At 42.6% G+C, this 17532-nt stretch overlaps 1 protein-coding gene across 1 annotated transcript in view; it reads left to right on the top strand.

Annotated features, from left to right (window-relative positions):
• LOC131583605 (mucin-5B-like) overlaps positions 1–15284 on the top strand; it is a 56366-nt gene extending 41082 nt beyond the window's left edge. The window contains exons 31-41 of the mRNA XM_058847947.1: positions 622–7735; positions 8157–8350; positions 8557–8780; positions 9235–9424; positions 10563–10606; positions 11465–11587; positions 11680–11778; positions 12162–12284; positions 12618–12663; positions 13058–13169; positions 14835–15284. Coding sequence (XP_058703930.1) covers positions 622–7735; positions 8157–8350; positions 8557–8780; positions 9235–9424; positions 10563–10606; positions 11465–11587; positions 11680–11778; positions 12162–12284; positions 12618–12663; positions 13058–13169; positions 14835–15096 — 8531 coding nt within the window. The 3' untranslated portion in view covers positions 15097–15284. The remainder of the gene's footprint in view (positions 1–621; positions 7736–8156; positions 8351–8556; positions 8781–9234; positions 9425–10562; positions 10607–11464; positions 11588–11679; positions 11779–12161; positions 12285–12617; positions 12664–13057; positions 13170–14834) is intronic.
• Positions 15285–17532: the final 2248 nt, after the last annotated feature.

Below are 17532 nucleotides of genomic sequence, written 5' to 3'. Positions count from 1 at the left end.
GAAAGTCATATCTATTCCACATGGTTATCTTCATAATGCCAGGAATATGAAGTCTTAGTAAAATTCATACAAAGTACCTATTAGATGATATATTTCATATATAGTATATGTATATTACCTATTCTAATGTACTATATATAAAATACATATATGTTATGTATATATTTTATATTTATAAATATGTGACATGTGATAATATTGAACTAAGTAGAAATGTTGTTAACTGGTAAAAATATTTTAAAGTCTGCATTACTATGCAGTTAAGTGTAAATAAATACAGAGATAATACCAAGGAGAACAAAACCTCCTCTACTTATACCATAGCAATTGTGAGATCTATTATCTAAGCAGTGACATACTGTGCAAAGGATATCAGATGACCTATATTTAGCTAAAAATTTTTAATAAATGTTAAAGAAAGTACCTCTAGAATAATAATACAGGCAAAAGGTCAAAAGCTGCTTTAGAAATTAAATTTGAGACTGCCAAAGCAAGTTCACTAAAATTAAAATACTACAGAATATAAAAAAAATTACAACAAAAAAAGGGGTATGGAATATGAATAATTTTTTCCTACCACTCTCTTTAATAAGAACAGACAAGACTTATGTTTACTTCTTTAAATTACAGAAATTACAACTGCAACACCAGTGACAACTGTATGTGTGAAAAATGTCTGTATGTGGTCAGAATGGTATGATTCCACTCAGCCTGAAAACAAAGAGGACAGTGGAGATTATGAAACATTTCAAAATCTCAAGGAAAAAGGATACAGTGTGTGTACAAACCCAAGCGATGTTCAGTGCAGAGCCAAAGAACACCCAGATACTGAAATTACCAACCTTAACCAAACAATAGAGTGCAGTCAAAGCAGAGGATTAATATGCAATAACCAGGACCAAGAATCTAAGCAGTGCTACAATTATGAAATCAGAGTATCATGCTGCAGATACATACCATGTTCAAAAGTACAAACTACAACACCAACAACCACAAGAGAATTCACAACTACTGCAGTAGAATCAACACCATTTACAGTACAGACAACACTAATACCAACAACACAAAAACAAAAAAGTGAAATAACTACAACACCACTGAGAGACAGAGAAAAAACAACTCCTCTGACAGAAACATCAATAACAGCAACGACGTCACTAGTCTCAACAACAGGTTACCAAAGCACAACTACTACAACAGAAACCTCCACTGTGGTAACCCAAGCTCTATCATCAGCCAATACTATCTCCACTCTCCCAGAATCAACACCAGAAACCACTCATGGCACGAAAATAATCTCCAGTACTACTACACTGCCAAAGCAAGGCACAACTGTCACTACACCCACACCAGGAATGCCTACCCAAGCTACCACCAGTGTCAGCACCTCCACAACCACCACAGAAAGCACCACTACATCTACAGAAGAAACACTTCCAACTGTATTATCCACTGTTGCTATTCAAACATCACCAATTACTACCTCCACCCATGAAATAAAAATAAGAATCACCACTGGCACCACAGAAGTCCCCAGCACGACGGCCCAGGCCAGAGAGGGCACAACCAACATTGCAACCACCACCAGCACCTCTCCTCCACAAACTGAAGGTGCAACAACCATCACCTCACCCACAACAACAGTGCCCACACCAGCCACCAGTACTGCCAGCACCTCAAGGACTACCGAGGGAAGTAGCACAAGTGCCTCAGCCACATCAGCTCCAGGAGAAACCTCCAGTGCAGCAACTCAGGCTCCAACATCTCCCATAACAAGCTCTAAAGTCAAAATAAGAACCACCATTGGCACCACAGCTATCCCCAGCACCACGGCCCAGGCCAGAGAGGGCACAACCATCATTGCAACCACCACTAGCACCTCTCCTCCTCAGACTGAAGGTACAACCACCATCACCCCACCCACAACAACAGTGCCTTCCCCATCCACGACCACTGTCCGCATTTCCAATACCACAGACAACTGCGTGGTGGAGCGCTGTGCCTGGACACAGTGGTATAACGTGGATTCCCCTACTCCAGGCAGTGAAAATGGAGATTTAGAGACATTTGAAAACATCCGAGCCGCTGGGTATGAGTTGTGTGACAAGCCACAAGACATCAAGTGCCGAGCTAAAGATTACGCTGACAAAATTGTGGAAATAATGGGACAGAAATTTGAATGTAGCCTTCAGAAGGGGCTTGTGTGCAGAAATAGGGATCAGACTGTCAAGTACCCCACGTGCTTCGACTACGAGGTCTCAGTGTTGTGCTGTGACCGAAAACACTGTCAGACAACAGTAGCACTGCCAGAAACAACTGCAAGCACCTCCACAACATACGCCCAAGAAGAAACAACCACAATAGCAACCCAGCCTGCAGCAACACCAACTGCTCTCCCCACGCTTCCACAGCGAGAAACAACAACCACTACAGGAACAACAAGTGGACTCTCAACACAAGAAACCACTATCATCACCTCAAGATACACAGAGCCTAAACAAGCCACCAGCACTGCCTCCACCACAAGGACCACTGCAAGAAGCACAAGTGCCTCAGCCACTTCAGCTCCAGGAGAAACCTCCAGTGCAGCAACACAGGCTCCAACAACTCCCATAACAACCTCCAACATTAAAATAAGAACCACCACTGGCACCACAGCCCCAGCCAGGGAGAGCACAACCATCATTGCAACCACCACCAGCACCTCTCCTCCTCAGACTGAAGGTGCAACAACCATCATCCCAACGACAACAGAGCCCACGCCAGTCACAAGTACGGCCAGCACCTCAAGGACTACCGAGGGAAGTAGCACAAGTGCCTCAGCCACATCAGCTCCAGGAGAAACCTCCAGTGCAGCAACTCAGGCTCCAACATCTCCCATAACAAGCTCTAAAGTCAAAATAAGAACCACCATTGGCACCACAGCTATCCCCAGCACCACTGCCGCAACAAGAGAGGGCACAACCATCATTGCAACCACCACTAGCACCTCTCCTCCTCAGACTGAAGGTACAACCACCATCACCCCACCCACAACAACAGTGCCTTCCCCATCCACGACCACTGTCCGCATTTCCAATACCACAGACAACTGCGTGGTGGAGCGCTGTGCCTGGACACAGTGGTTTAACGTGGATTCCCCTACTCCAGGCAGTGAAAATGGAGATTTAGAGACATTTGAAAACATCCGAGCCGCTGGGTATGAGTTGTGTGACAAGCCACAAGACATCAAGTGCCGAGCTAAAGATTACGCTGACAAAATTGTGGAAATAATGGGACAGAAATTTGAATGTAGCCTTCAGAAGGGGCTTGTGTGCAGAAATAGGGATCAGACTGTCAAGTACCCCACGTGCTTCGACTACGAGGTCTCAGTGTTGTGCTGTGACCGAAAACACTGTCAGACAACAGTAGCACTGCCAGAAACAACTGCAAGCACCTCCACAACATACGCCCAAGAAGAAACAACCACAATAGCAACCCAGCCTGCAGCAACACCAACTGCTCTCCCCACGCTTCCACAGCGAGAAACAACAACCACTACAGGAACAACAAGCGGACCCTCAACACAAGGAACCACTATCATCACCCCAAGATACACAGAGCCTAAACAAGCCACCAGCACTGCCTCCACCACAAGGACCACTGCAAGAAGCACAAGTGCCTCAGCCACTTCAGCTCCAGGAGAAACCTCCAGTGCAGCAACACAGGCTCCAACATCTCCCATAACAACCTCCAACATTAAAATAAGAGCCACCACTGGCACCACAGCCCCAGCCAGGGAGAGCACAACCATCATTGCTACCACCACCAGAACCTCTCCTCCTCAGACTGAAGGTACAACCACCATCATCCCAACAACAACAGAGCCCACACCAGTCACAAGCACAGCCAGCACCTCAAGGACTACCGAGGGAAGTAGCACAAGTGCCTCAGCCACTTCAGCTCCAGGAGAAACCTCCAGTGCAGCAACTCAGGCTCCAACATCTCCCATAACAACCTCTAAAGTCAAAATAAGAACCACTGCTGGAACAACAGGTGTCCCCAGCACCACGGCCCAGGCCAGAGAGGGCACAACCATCATTGCAACAACCACTAGCACCTCTCCTCCTCAGACTGAAGGTACAACCACCATCACCTCACCCACCACAACAGTGCCCACACCAGCCACCAGTACTGCCAGCACCTCAAGGACTACCGAGGGAAGTAGCACAAGTGCCTCAGCCACTTCAGCTCCAGGAGAAACCTCCAGTGCAGCAACTCAGGCTCCAACATCTCCCATAACAACCTCTAAAGTCAAAATAAGAACCACTGCTGGAACAACAGGTGTCCCCAGCACCACGGCCCAGGCCAGAGAGGGGACAACCATCATTGCAACCACCACCAGAACCTCTCCTCCTCAGACTGAAGGTACAACCACCATCACCTCACCCACCACAACAGTGCCCACACCAGCCACCAGTACAGCCAGCACCTCAAGGACTACCGAGGGAAGTAGCACAAGTGCCTCAGCCACTTCAGCTCCAGGAGAAACCTCCAGTGCAGCAACTCAGGCTCCAACATCTCCCATAACAACCTCTAAAGTCAAAATAAGAACCACTGCTGGAACAACAGGTGTCCCCAGCACCACTGCCACAGTAAGAGAGGGCACAACCATCATTGCAACCACCACCAGAACCTCTCCTCCTCAGACTGAAGGTACAACCACCATCACTCCACCCACCACAACAGTGCCCACACCAGCCACCAGTACTGCCAGCACCTCAAGGACTACCGAGGGAAGTAGCACAAGTGCCTCAGCCACTTCAGCTCCAGGAGAAACCTCCAGTGCAGCAACTCAGGCTCCAACATCTCCCATAACAACCTCTAAAGTCAAAATAAGAACCACTGCTGGAACAACAGGTGTCCCCAGCACCACGGCCCAGGTCAGAGAGGGTACAACCATCATTGCAACCACCACCAGAACCTCTCCTCCACAAACTGAAGGTGCAACAACCATCACCTCACCCACCACAACAGTGCCCACGCCAGCCACCAGTACTGCCAGCACCTCAAGGACTACCGAGGGAAGTAGCACAAGTGCCTCAGCCACTTCAGCTCCAGGAGAAACCTCCAGTGCAGCAACTCAGGCTCCAACATCTCCCATAACAACCTCTAAAGTCAAAATAAGAACCACTGCTGGAACAACAGGTGTCCCCAGCACCACTGCCGCAGTAAGAGAGGGCACAACCATCATTGCAACCACCACTAGCACCTCTCCTCCTCAGACTGAAGGTACAACCACCATCACCCCACCCACCACAACAGTGCCCACACCAGCCACCAGTACTGCCAGCACCTCAAGGACTACCGAGGGAAGTAGCACAAGTGCCTCAGCCACTTCAGCTCCAGGAGAAACCTCCAGTGCAGCAACTCAGGCTCCAACATCTCCCATAACAACCTCTAAAGTCAAAATAAGAACCACTGCTGGAACAACAGGTGTCCCCAGCACCACTGCCACAGTAAGAGAGGGCACAACCATCATTGCAACCACCACTAGCACCTCTCCTCCTCAGACTGAAGGTACAACCACCATCACCCCACCCACAACAACAGTGCCCACACCAGCCACCAGTACAGCCAGCACCTCAAGGACTACCGAGGGAAGTAGCACAAGTGCCTCAGCCACTTCAGCTCCAGGAGAAACCTCCAGTGCAGCAACTCAGGCTCCAACATCTCCCATAACAACCTCTAAAGTCAAAATAAGAACCACTGCTGGAACAACAGGTGTCCCCAGCACCACGGCCCAGGCCAGAGAGGGGACAACCATCATTGCAACCACCACCAGAACCTCTCCTCCTCAGACTGAAGGTACAACCACCATCACCTCACCCACCACAACAGTGCCCACACCAGCCACCAGTATTGCCAGCACCTCAAGGACTACCGAGGGAAGTAGCACAAGTGCCTCAGCCACTTCAGCTCCAGGAGAAACCTCCAGTGCAGCAACTCAGGCTCCAACATCTCCCATAACAACCTCTAAAGTCAAAATAAGAACCACTGCTGGAACAACAGGTGTCCCCAGCACCACTGCCACAGTAAGAGAGGGCACAACCATCATTGCAACCACCACTAGCACCTCTCCTCCTCAGACTGAAGGTACAACCACCATCACCCCACCCACAACAACAGTGCCCACACCAGCCACCAGTACAGCCAGCACCTCAAGGACTACCGAGGGAAGTAGCACAAGTGCCTCAGCCACTTCAGCTCCAGGAGAAACCTCCAGTGCAGCAACTCAGGCTCCAACATCTCCCATAACAACCTCTAAAGTCAAAATAAGAACCACTGCTGGAACAACAGGTGTCCCCAGCACCACGGCCCAGGTCAGAGAGGGTACAACCATCATTGCAACCACCACCAGAACCTCTCCTCCACAAACTGAAGGTGCAACAACCATCACCTCACCCACCACAACAGTGCCCACGCCAGCCACCAGTACTGCCAGCACCTCAAGGACTACCGAGGGAAGTAGCACAAGTGCCTCAGCCACTTCAGCTCCAGGAGAAACCTCCAGTGCAGCAACTCAGGCTCCAACATCTCCCATAACAACCTCTAAAGTCAAAATAAGAACCACTGCTGGAACAACAGGTGTCCCCAGCACCACTGCCGCAGTAAGAGAGGGCACAACCATCATGGCAACCACCACTAGCACCTCTCCTCCTCAGACTGAAGGTACAACCACCATCACCCCACCCACCACAACAGTGCCCACACCAGCCACCAGTACTGCCAGCACCTCAAGGACTACCGAGGGAAGTAGCACAAGTGCCTCAGCCACTTCAGCTCCAGGAGAAACCTCCAGTGCAGCAACTCAGGCTCCAACATCTCCCATAACAACCTCTAAAGTCAAAATAAGAACCACTGCTGGAACAACAGGTGTCCCCAGCACCACTGCCACAGTAAGAGAGGGCACAACCATCATTGCAACCACCACTAGCACCTCTCCTCCTCAGACTGAAGGTACAACCACCATCACCCCACCCACCACAACAGTGCCCACACCAGCCACCAGTACTGCCAGCACCTCAAGGACTACCGAGGGAAGTAGCACAAGTGCCTCAGCCACTTCAGCTCCAGGAGAAACCTCCAGTGCAGCAACTCAGGCTCCAACATCTCCCATAACAACCTCTAAAGTCAAAATAAGAACCACTGCTGGAACAACAGGTGTCCCCAGCACCACTGCCGCAGTAAGAGAGGGCACAACCATCATTGCAACCACCACTAGCACCTCTCCTCCTCAGACTGAAGGTACAACCACCATCACCCCACCCACCACAACAGTGCCCACACCAGCCACCAGTACTGCCAGCACCTCAAGGACTACCGAGGGAAGTAGCACAAGTGCCTCAGCCACTTCAGCTCCAGGAGAAACCTCCAGTGCAGCAACTCAGGCTCCAGCATCTCCCATAACAACCTCTAAAGTCAAAATAAGAACCACTGCTGGAACAACAGGTGTCCCCAGCACCACGGCCCAGGCCAGAGAGGGCACAACCATCATTGCAACAACCACTAGCAGTGGCTCCTCTTCACCTGAAATAAAATTAAGAACCACTACTGGCCCCTCAGCTCTGCTCAGTACGACTCTTCCTCAGTCTGGAAGTACCTCAGGTATTAAAGAAACTCTTACAACATTCTTTTCTCCTACTCTAGAAGATATTGCTAAAACAGTTTTCTCTGGCATTACTGTCCCGCTCAGGTGTGTTATTGTCTACTTCTTAAAATTATACAACCAGCTTTTTCTTTATACCAACATTCATATCTTTGTTTTCTGTGTCTTCTTCCCCTAAACCAATCTGTGATTGTATGAGTCTATGACTATATTCCTTCAAACACATAAACCAATTTTTAATCAATCTGTCCCTTTGTTACTAGTATCTATGTTTCACAGCTGGATTAACTTCATAGGCTTAATTCTTACTTCAGTGAACAAAACTTTTTTGAAAACTTTAGAGGTAAATCTCATAAGATTTGCCGAAGGCCAGATGTTATTCAATGTATAATGGAAAAATTTCCACAATCTCCATTTATGAATAGGTCAAATATTTGAATACAACAAAAATGTTCACTTGGTTTGCCAGAATGTTGAACAGACCTCTTGAATATATTAAAATTATTAGATCAAAATCCTGTACCTGTACCTGCAAACTAAATGATTACTTGTGTTCAACAGCAACTTCAACTGGTACATCACAATCAAGTCATGTTACAACAAGCACTCTTGCAACCTTCAGTTCTTCCACCAGCACATCTGTTACATCCAGCAAAATAACCCCATGCTTTTGTCATGTGTTTGAAACTTTATTTTCTCCCGGTAAGTGTCTTATTTTATGATTATAAAAAATTTCATAAGCAATAGAAACCCTTAAGACTCTATTCAATTAAAGATAGCCACTCAAAATTATCTAAATGTAGAACTTTTTATACATGAATACACTTTATAGTTTCACAATATTTTCTTGGTTTTTTCTCCCTATGTATTTTCATTCTTGTAATTTCTCCTTCAATTTTCATCTACAGGGGAAGTGGTATACAACAGAACAGATAGAGCTGGCTGTAATTTTTATGCACTTTGCAACAAGGAATGTGAGATTGAGCCCTTCTATGGGCCATGTCCTCTGACAACTCCTGTTCCTTCAGTTGCCTCCTCAACTACATCGCAAGCTGCCTCACCAAGCACAGCAACAACCTTCACAACTTCAGTAGAAAGAAACTGTACTGATGTCAATCCTGCACGAAAGGTGGTACCCCTCCCTACTTTCTAATATACCACTGTTGCAAAACCAGACCAATTTCTGTCCTTTAACAGCCAATTCAAATCAACTTCTATGTATCTCAGTAACAAAGTTGGTCATGTAACAAATTACCTTATAGCAGACAATTATTTAACCTGGCATTAGCAGACTTTTAAGTAATCTCTAGGTAGAAAAGCTCACTAAGATCATGGTACAGACTTTTGGTTTTAATAAAAGTCATTTACATTTAAATTTAAATTTCATAGATATAAGTAGACTATTCATAAAATGTAAAATACCATTATTTTTATGCAGAAGAAAATTCTGTGGTTGTTCTAAGCATACCTGCTCTTAAATAATGTACGAAGAGAATCCAGGAAATCTGAATTTCTTACTAATTTTGAGAGTAGATCCTAAGTTAAAACTGAACAACTAGGATGAAGGAGCATTTAAGAATAAATAATTTACATATTTTCAGCCTGGAGAGGAGTGGATAAATGAATGCCAGAAGTGTGTCTGTGACTCACTCACTGCTACTGTGCAATGCCAGCCGCTTCCATGCCAAACAGCTCAGCAAACAATTTGTGACCTAGGATTTGTTTCCATGGCCGTACTACCACAAAAAGACCCATGTTGTCCTGAATTTGAATGCCGTAAGTATTAAAAATACATGTATAAATACCACACCACACACTCCAGTAAATTACATTTGCACTTCCATTAATATCTAAGGAAGTTCTTCGTGTATTACAGTAGCAGCAAAATCTTTCTTAACTGTTCTGTCTCAGTGAACATACAACAATTTTTGGCTAAATATGCATTAAAGTTTTGTTTTAAAAAAATAATATTATTTTCATTTAACTTTGATGAGAGAATGGATGTGAGAACAGAATAATATTTTGAACATTCACTGGTCTATGTAGCTCAACTATCTCTATATGTGCAATTATAAATGTGATCAATGCATCTTTTTCAAGTTATTAATGGAACATTGGAGCACATTAGCATTAGCCTAAATGCAGCTAAACTAAGATGCATAAACATAAGCCACTAAAAATCTTAACAGTTAACTATGAGACCAAGTAACGGGAAGCAGTAATACAAAGTGAATTGTAATCAGTAACTGAGTTGAGAGTGTATGAAAAGTAATAATTATACTTACACTCTCATCAGATAATAATGAAAATAAAAAAAATCTTACAGTTATATTAGTTTGTTTATAAACATACACTTCTATATACATATATTTATGTAAGTATACTTGTGCAAAAGAATAAAAAGAAAAAAGTATCCATAAATTAAGCCTGAAAAAGGAAAGTCAAAACAAAGGAACAGGCAAGTTTGAAGCAGTTCTGTGAAAGATAAAGATGGGGTCTGCCATGTTGTGAGATTTACATTACCACAGCAAGAATACCTTTTTCCAGAGTCAATCTTCCACACAACCTATGCTCTGAAAGGTCATAAAGAATCAATAACTGAAGCATCTTTGTATATCACTGGACTCCTAGGGTTCAAAGAGGAAACAAGTATGAATGGAACCAGATACTGAAAGGGCAAAAAAGGCATAGCTCGAGTTTGAAGCCATTCCTCCCCAATTATTCCAGTAAATTTTAATGATGAAACTTTACTTAAACATTCAGCTGCACTACATATGAGGTCTAAGTAGAGTTGGATTGAATTCAAGTTTTCCATACTCTCTGTGTTACTAACAAAATCTGATGACATCTTGACTTCTCAGGAAATCTCACAATTTGAGATATTCTGGATTTAATTTTTTGTTTTGTTTTTCAGAACCAGTACCTGATGTCTGTGTGATTAATGGAACATTGTACACGGTAAGAATGATATAGCAGTATATTGCTGGAAGTGAAAAGTACATCCTTTCTACCAAAATAAGTCTTTGAGAAAATTCTTTTCCCAGTATGTTTTTGGGGTTTTTTCACTCTAGCCATTAATTGGACGTTTTTTGGGTAAAGTCAAACTCAAATTTGTCATAGAAGTCTTCCTCAACAAGTAGTATAAAACAAGAGTGTACCATTTTTAGAGATGTACTTTCTTTTTAAGCTTCCTCCCACTTCCGTAATTAATGACTTTGCCAGACAATCCGATGAATAGCCCAAACTCAACTGCTCTTTGAAATAAGCCTAGAGAACCTTAAAAAACCAAAACTAACATTTTTGATTTAATTGATGCCTAAACCCTTTTGCTAAAATTGGTACTTAGGTCATTAACTCATAATTTAAATATTAGCACTGGAGTCTTTAGGGGATACATTTCAGAAAGACTAAAACCCATATGTAAATTTAGGTCTCTGCTTATATATCTGTATATGTAAAGGCTTATTTTAATCCCAGTTTTTAAATTATAATTGTTTTACAACCACTGAACATAACTTACAGAGTAAAAATTAGTCTTAAATGAAGCATTGAAAAGTTAGTAAAAATAATTAGACAGTACTAACCAGTCTCAATTTAATTTTGTTAATTTGCTGTTTTTACATTGCTTCATTTAGTTTCCTCTTAATATGAGCTTTCCTGCAAGGCATGAAGCCAAAAAACTGTTCAAGAGAATTTGAGAACTGTTGTATTTGCATTTCAGAAACCTTAATGGTTCTTAGCAGTGCTTTCAACTCTGTATTATATAGAAACTGTTGCATTTGAATGTTTTTTGGGCTTTTTTTTTCTGTCTTGCAGGTTGGAAACTCAGTAGTAATCGATTCATGTAAGAAGTGTACTTGCAGTTCTGAGAAAGATCCAGAGACTAATGCAAACATTGTGCATTGTGAAACAGTTCAGTGTGAGACATCTTGCCCATTGGTGAGTTCAGGTTCTCTAGGCTGCCCAGTCAGAATTCTAGAATTCTCCATCACCAATTCCGCATACTTTCTCCTTCATCTCTTTCCGAGTAGGCTTACCGATACATGACTGAGGAAGGACAGTGCTGTGGGAAGTGTATTGAAGTAGCTTGCAAAGTCAAACTCAGTAACAACACTGTTCATGTGCTCAATGTAAGTATTCCTTTCATTTTTAGATCTCTCTGTTACCCCATACAAGTTAGAACAGCTAAGAGCCAACTCATGTCCTTTACTAATAAAAATAAAATACTGAAATTACTCTGAAAAACAATGTATCAGCTTTCTGAGTTGAACATTATTTGGACTCCAATTCTTGATTTTGGCTAATGGAGCAATAGTTTCTAATTTATGGTCTAAGTGTTCAGAACCAGGATTTAAACTTTCAAGCTAGCTACAGTTTGCAGAATTTTGTTTTTGTCACTTGAAAGAAGTTTAGAAGCATCTGAGAATCTTTGAGGAGTGAGAACTTAATTAGCTCAGACATATTTGATCACAATGAAAAAAAACCAACTTTTGCTTTTCTTATAAAATCTTAGGTTAATGAGATCCTGCCACTCGATCAATGCAGCCATTACAAATGTGAAAAAATTGAAGATCAGTTTGTTGCAGTCCAAAGTAAAAAAGTATGCCCTGAGTATGACCCCGGAGAGTGTGATCCTGTAAGTTTGAAACCAATTTTTCATTGACTGAATTCAGTTTAAATGAACAAGGGGAGACAAGGAAGAATACAACAAATCACTTCCACTGAAGTTGCAGGAATGTTGTAAGAATGAAACTAGGCTTGCTCTATGATTAATAATAAGAAAAGCATAGTATTTTCTTATGAGGCTGTAAGTATTCAAGACTCCTGTGGTGACAGTGTCATCCATTGTTTCATTCAGGGTTCATTACAGAGAAGCCTTCTGCCCAGTATCAGTAGTGCTAACTCATATTCTTACTCATGATCGTCATCTGTGCACTAATACAAATCTTCCTTCTTTACTTTTAAAAAGGATGAAGCAGAGATTACATCTGATGGGTGCTGCAAAATATGTAAACGTAAGTAATGCTGTGTTTATGTGTTGTGCCTGAATAACATTCTATTCAACTTTTAACTATCTTTGAATGGATGGAAGGATTCTTCACTCACCCTGTTTTCACATAGTCTATTTAAGAAGACCCTGTGTTTCACTGTTTATTCAAAAGAAAACTGCAATTTTTTTCCTGATACTGAATATTACAGCAATGCTCAAGTCCCTGCATCATCTTCCAAAGGCATTTTACAGCTGAAACCAAATAATAATCTGACAACTCCATATACATTACACAGTACCCACCACATACTGCATTCTCAGTAATCACACATCAAGCACTATGAAACTGGTTTACAATTCCTTTAGTTCAGAACTAGAGAACTGAAGTATATTTTCTCTCCTCCCCTTTTTTTATCAAGCTAAAAACTGCAAGCCTTACACCAAGGAAACTGTGATCCGCCATGCTGACTGTGAGTCTTCTGAACCTGTTGAGCTGTCATATTGTGAAGGAACTTGTCCTGGCTCCTCACTGTAAGTTCCAAAAATTAATTTAACAGCTCTATAGCTTCCTTTATACTGTCAAGTATATTTTACCACCCAATGAGGGTACTGAGGGTGCTGGAGAAAGTGCTCACAAAGCCACTTTCAATCATTTGTCAGCAGTCTGGTTAACCCTGGAGGTCCAAGATAACTCCAGGTCAGCAAATGAAATGCTCATCTACAATAGAGTTTGGAGAGAGGATCCAGGGAACTACAGGCCTGTGAGCCTGACCTTGGTTCCAGGGAAGGACATGGAGCAGATTATCTTGAGTGTGATCACGGAGTACATACAAGGTGAATAGGGGATCAGGCCCAGCCAGGATGGGTTTGGGAAAGGCAGCTGCTGCTTGACCAATTTGATCTCCTTCTACGAAAGGGTGAACCACTTAGGGCATGAGGGAAAGGCTGTGGATATTGTCTACCCAGACTTTTGTAAAGCTTTTGACAGCATTTTCCTGGAGAAGCTGGGAGCTCTTAGCTTGGACAGGTGATCTGTTTACTGTGTAAAAAACTGGCTGGATGATCAGGCCCAGAGAGTAGTGTTGAATGGAGTTATCTTCAGCTGGGGGACAGTCACCAGTGGTGTTCCCTGGGGCTCAGTGTTGCTGTTTTATATCTTTATCAATAATTGTGTGAGATTCAATAAGGCTCAGTGCTGCATCCTGCCCTTGGGTCACAACAACCCCAGACAGTGCTACAGGCTGGGGCAGAGGAGCTGGGAAGCTGCCCAGTGGAAAAGGACCTGGGGGTGCTGGTGACAGCAACTGAACATGAGCCAGCAGTGCCCAGGTAGCCAAGAAGACCAAGAGCATCCTGGCCTTTATCAGAAATAGTGTGGCCAGCAGGACCAGGACAATATACTCAGCCATAGTGAGGCTACAGTTCAAATCCTGTGTCCAGTTCTGGGCCTCTCATTGAAAGAAAGTCATTGAGGTGCTGGAGCATGTCCAAAGAGCAACAGAGCTGGGGAAGGGTCTGGAGCACAAGTCTAGAAGCAGCTGAGGGAGTTGGAGGTGTTTAACCTGGAGAAAAGGAGGCTCAGGGGAGATGTTCACACTCTCTTACAACTTCGTGAAAGGAAGGTATAGTGAAGTGGGGGTTGATCTCTTCTCCGAGGTAAGAAGTGAAAGGATGAGAGGAAATGGCTCCAAGTTGCACTAGGAGGTGTTTAGATTGGATATTAGGAAATATTTCTTCACTGACTGAAATGGTTGTCAAGCACTGGAACAGGCTGCCCAGGAAAGCCATTGAATCACCCACCATCCCTGCAAGTATTTAGAAGACATGCAGTGTGGCACTTAGAGACATGGTTGAGTGGTGGACTGGGTAGTGTTGGGTTAATGCTTAGACTCGATGTTCTGAAAGGTCTGTTCCAACCTACACAATTCTCTGATCACAGAATAGCAACAGAGTTAATGTGTTTATATGATTCCACCAAATTGAATAGGATTCAATGGAAGCAAGAACAAGTTTCACTATTGAAGATAAAAGGGATGAAAATTACATTCATAAGTGTGCATGAGAAGGAGGAAAAGAGGATGTGAAAAAACCCAAACCAAACCCAAACCAAACCCTTGCAAAACAAAAATCACTGAGGGGTTCTTCCGTGTGTTTTTAACAAGATGCCTTCCCCCCCCCCGCCCCGGCGGAATACAGGTACTCTCTTGAAGCAAACCAGATGGAACATAAGTGTGGTTGCTGCCAGGAACTCGGCACCCAAACAAGACAGGTGACCCTGACTTGCCAAAATGGAACCAGCATAAATTATAACTATCTCTACGTGGAAAACTGCCAGTGTGTGAATGGTTGCTCTTCACAAACTACTGCAGCACAGAACTCCCAATTCCAAAAATCTGCAAAATACAGCTCCCAGTTGCAACAGGCTGTATCACTTGGTTCCCAATGGCAACTCAGCTGAAGATACGATCATTGGAAAAAGAAAGCAGAGACGCCTAGGGAAGCTGGAATCATGTCTTCCTCAGAATAACTTGTGCTCCTTCTTTAACATTCTTTTTCCACGTCTTACTTGTAAAAATTATTAAAAAAAAAAGTCTATTAAATTGTAGTGTTTGGGTTTTTTTTTTAAATGTTGCAGTATTAAAGAGTAAAAACAGATGACTGCAAAATATGTCAAGTAACTTACAGAAATATGCAAAAACATACTTTATCACAAACCCTATATTAGGGGTAAAAAACAATTAAGAGGCCTCTACAAAATTAAGCAAGAAAACATTGCAGCTATGTTGCACTTCCTGGTCCTAGTGAAAGTGTTATCGCATATCCTTTTTATACACGTAACGGTCCTAACACATCTCAAAAACAGGGACAAAGCTGTTTTATTTGATCAATAACATTTTCAGTACTTTTCAATTCTCATTTTCATTACCTAAATGACAGAGTCCAGTGAATGGCATCAGAAGTTTTCTGACTCAGGGCTATATTTTCTAGCAGTCTTTGGGAATACAGTCCTCTTCACAGACTAGGTAAAACTTCCTCACCCATGTCCAAATAGCTCTTCCCACTGGCATAAAAGATACAAAGATGAAAAAACTCCTCGTATTTGCTCACTTCCAGCTGCATTAGTTTGTTCCTAATGCTGTGTGTACTGTATGTATTTCAAATGTGCTCCAGCATACTCACACACCATGGAGCAGTGTGAAGGATCGTGCTATCACTCCATCCATCCAACACTAGTGTGTGGCCACCAGGCTTAGCCCTTTTCCCTTTCAATCCAGTTTAATGAGCACTGCACCCTTGTGCAAAGATGCTTTTCTCTGTTTGAGACATGTACCCCAGCTGCTGGCACCAGGTATCAATCTGCTGGTTCTTCTTGCTTCTTCCCTCACCGTTCCCTGCAACTAGAAGGATAAGGGAGAACACAGAAGCAGATGACTTCCCCAAGAAGTGGGGCTTGCCAGGAAACTGGACCTTCTGTTCCACTCACTGGAAGGTCTCCTATGCCAATACCTCATCTTTCTTTCTTTCTGGAAGCAGTTTCAACACAGTGCATAGGGCAACTTGAAGACTTGGCGAGTCTTCCAACACAGATGAACCATCCTCCTCATCATTTGGTTTCCACTTGCAGAGCCTTGTACCTATTAAACAAGGGCACCTGGGAAGGTGGGGTAGTCATAGAGGAGTATCCCGGCTGTACCAGGCAGGAATTTGTAACCACTCCCCCAATTACGTACTTACTCTTTTATAACTACCTAAAGAATAACTTTAAAAATAGCTTTAAGCATTTTAAATCAACCTGAATACTCCACACTAAACTGATGACTATTACAGAGGTAACAAATTTAAAGCAGGAAAACATTGTCTTCTGAGTGTTAGGTTCCTGATATTCCATGAAGAAACATGGACAGCACACATGGAAAGCGTACTTTTTCATTCACTAGGGTTATTTTACAATTGGAGATAATTTTAAAATATATTGAATCATCTTTCAATCCCTTTCAGTGGTTAATACATTAAACTTAAAAAGTTGTCCATTTTTTGTACACTGAAATGTTTTAAAAACATGCTCTAAGTAAACTCTTTGAACACTTCAAACAGTAGTACTTTCATAGTTCTCGCATCCATAGAAACACAGATGTAGCTAAGATAATTTTCAATCTACCTGCTTTCTATAAATGCGCTTCTCCTGTCTATATGCAATTTTTCCTTCAAAAGTTATGATATAACCCAAGTATAGTCTATTTGTTCTTAAAAAATTAATTATGCTTTTTGGCAAGACAGTAAAGAAAATACTTCTAAAACATATTACCACACGAAAATAGATCAACATGGATTTCTGACTAAGCTTCCTGAGGACCTAGAAGAGAAAGCTCAAGTCTTCAGTAGGCTACAACTCAAAACTGCAGAGACATATTGTATATATGTATTAGCATGTACTGCTAATACAGGTTTTCATTTTTCCTTCTTATTGTAGGAAAACATATATTTGCATTTCTCCTAGAAGCCTCACAGATGTTCTGAAATGTTTTAATAATTCAAAATATACTGATTTCTCTTTATACCCCCACACATCACTAACGCTGAAATGAAAAAGCTAATAAAAATACTAAATAGGTGTATTAAAATACTTCAGCAGCCACAATACCAATATTTGTTTAAATTAATTTTTGCTATTCCTATCTCTGACAGTAAAATGAAGAAACGTGAAAGCAAACTATAACCATTGATGATAGACTGGGATAGAAACTGATACTCAAGGTCTAGAAAAAAAACACAATTTCAACAGAGTTTTATTTCATAACAGGTATTCAATACATTAAGGAAATAAAAGAAAAATCAGCTGTGAAAGATTCCTCTCAAGTATCATTTGTTAAAAAAATATAACTGGATTAGAAAA

The sequence above is a fragment of the Poecile atricapillus genome, chromosome 1 (genome assembly GCF_030490865.1).
Source record: "Poecile atricapillus isolate bPoeAtr1 chromosome 1, bPoeAtr1.hap1, whole genome shotgun sequence".
NCBI lineage: Eukaryota > Metazoa > Chordata > Aves > Passeriformes > Paridae > Poecile > Poecile atricapillus.
The sequence above is the reverse complement of the archived record's forward strand: the minus strand, read 5'-3'. Positions and strand labels throughout refer to the sequence as shown.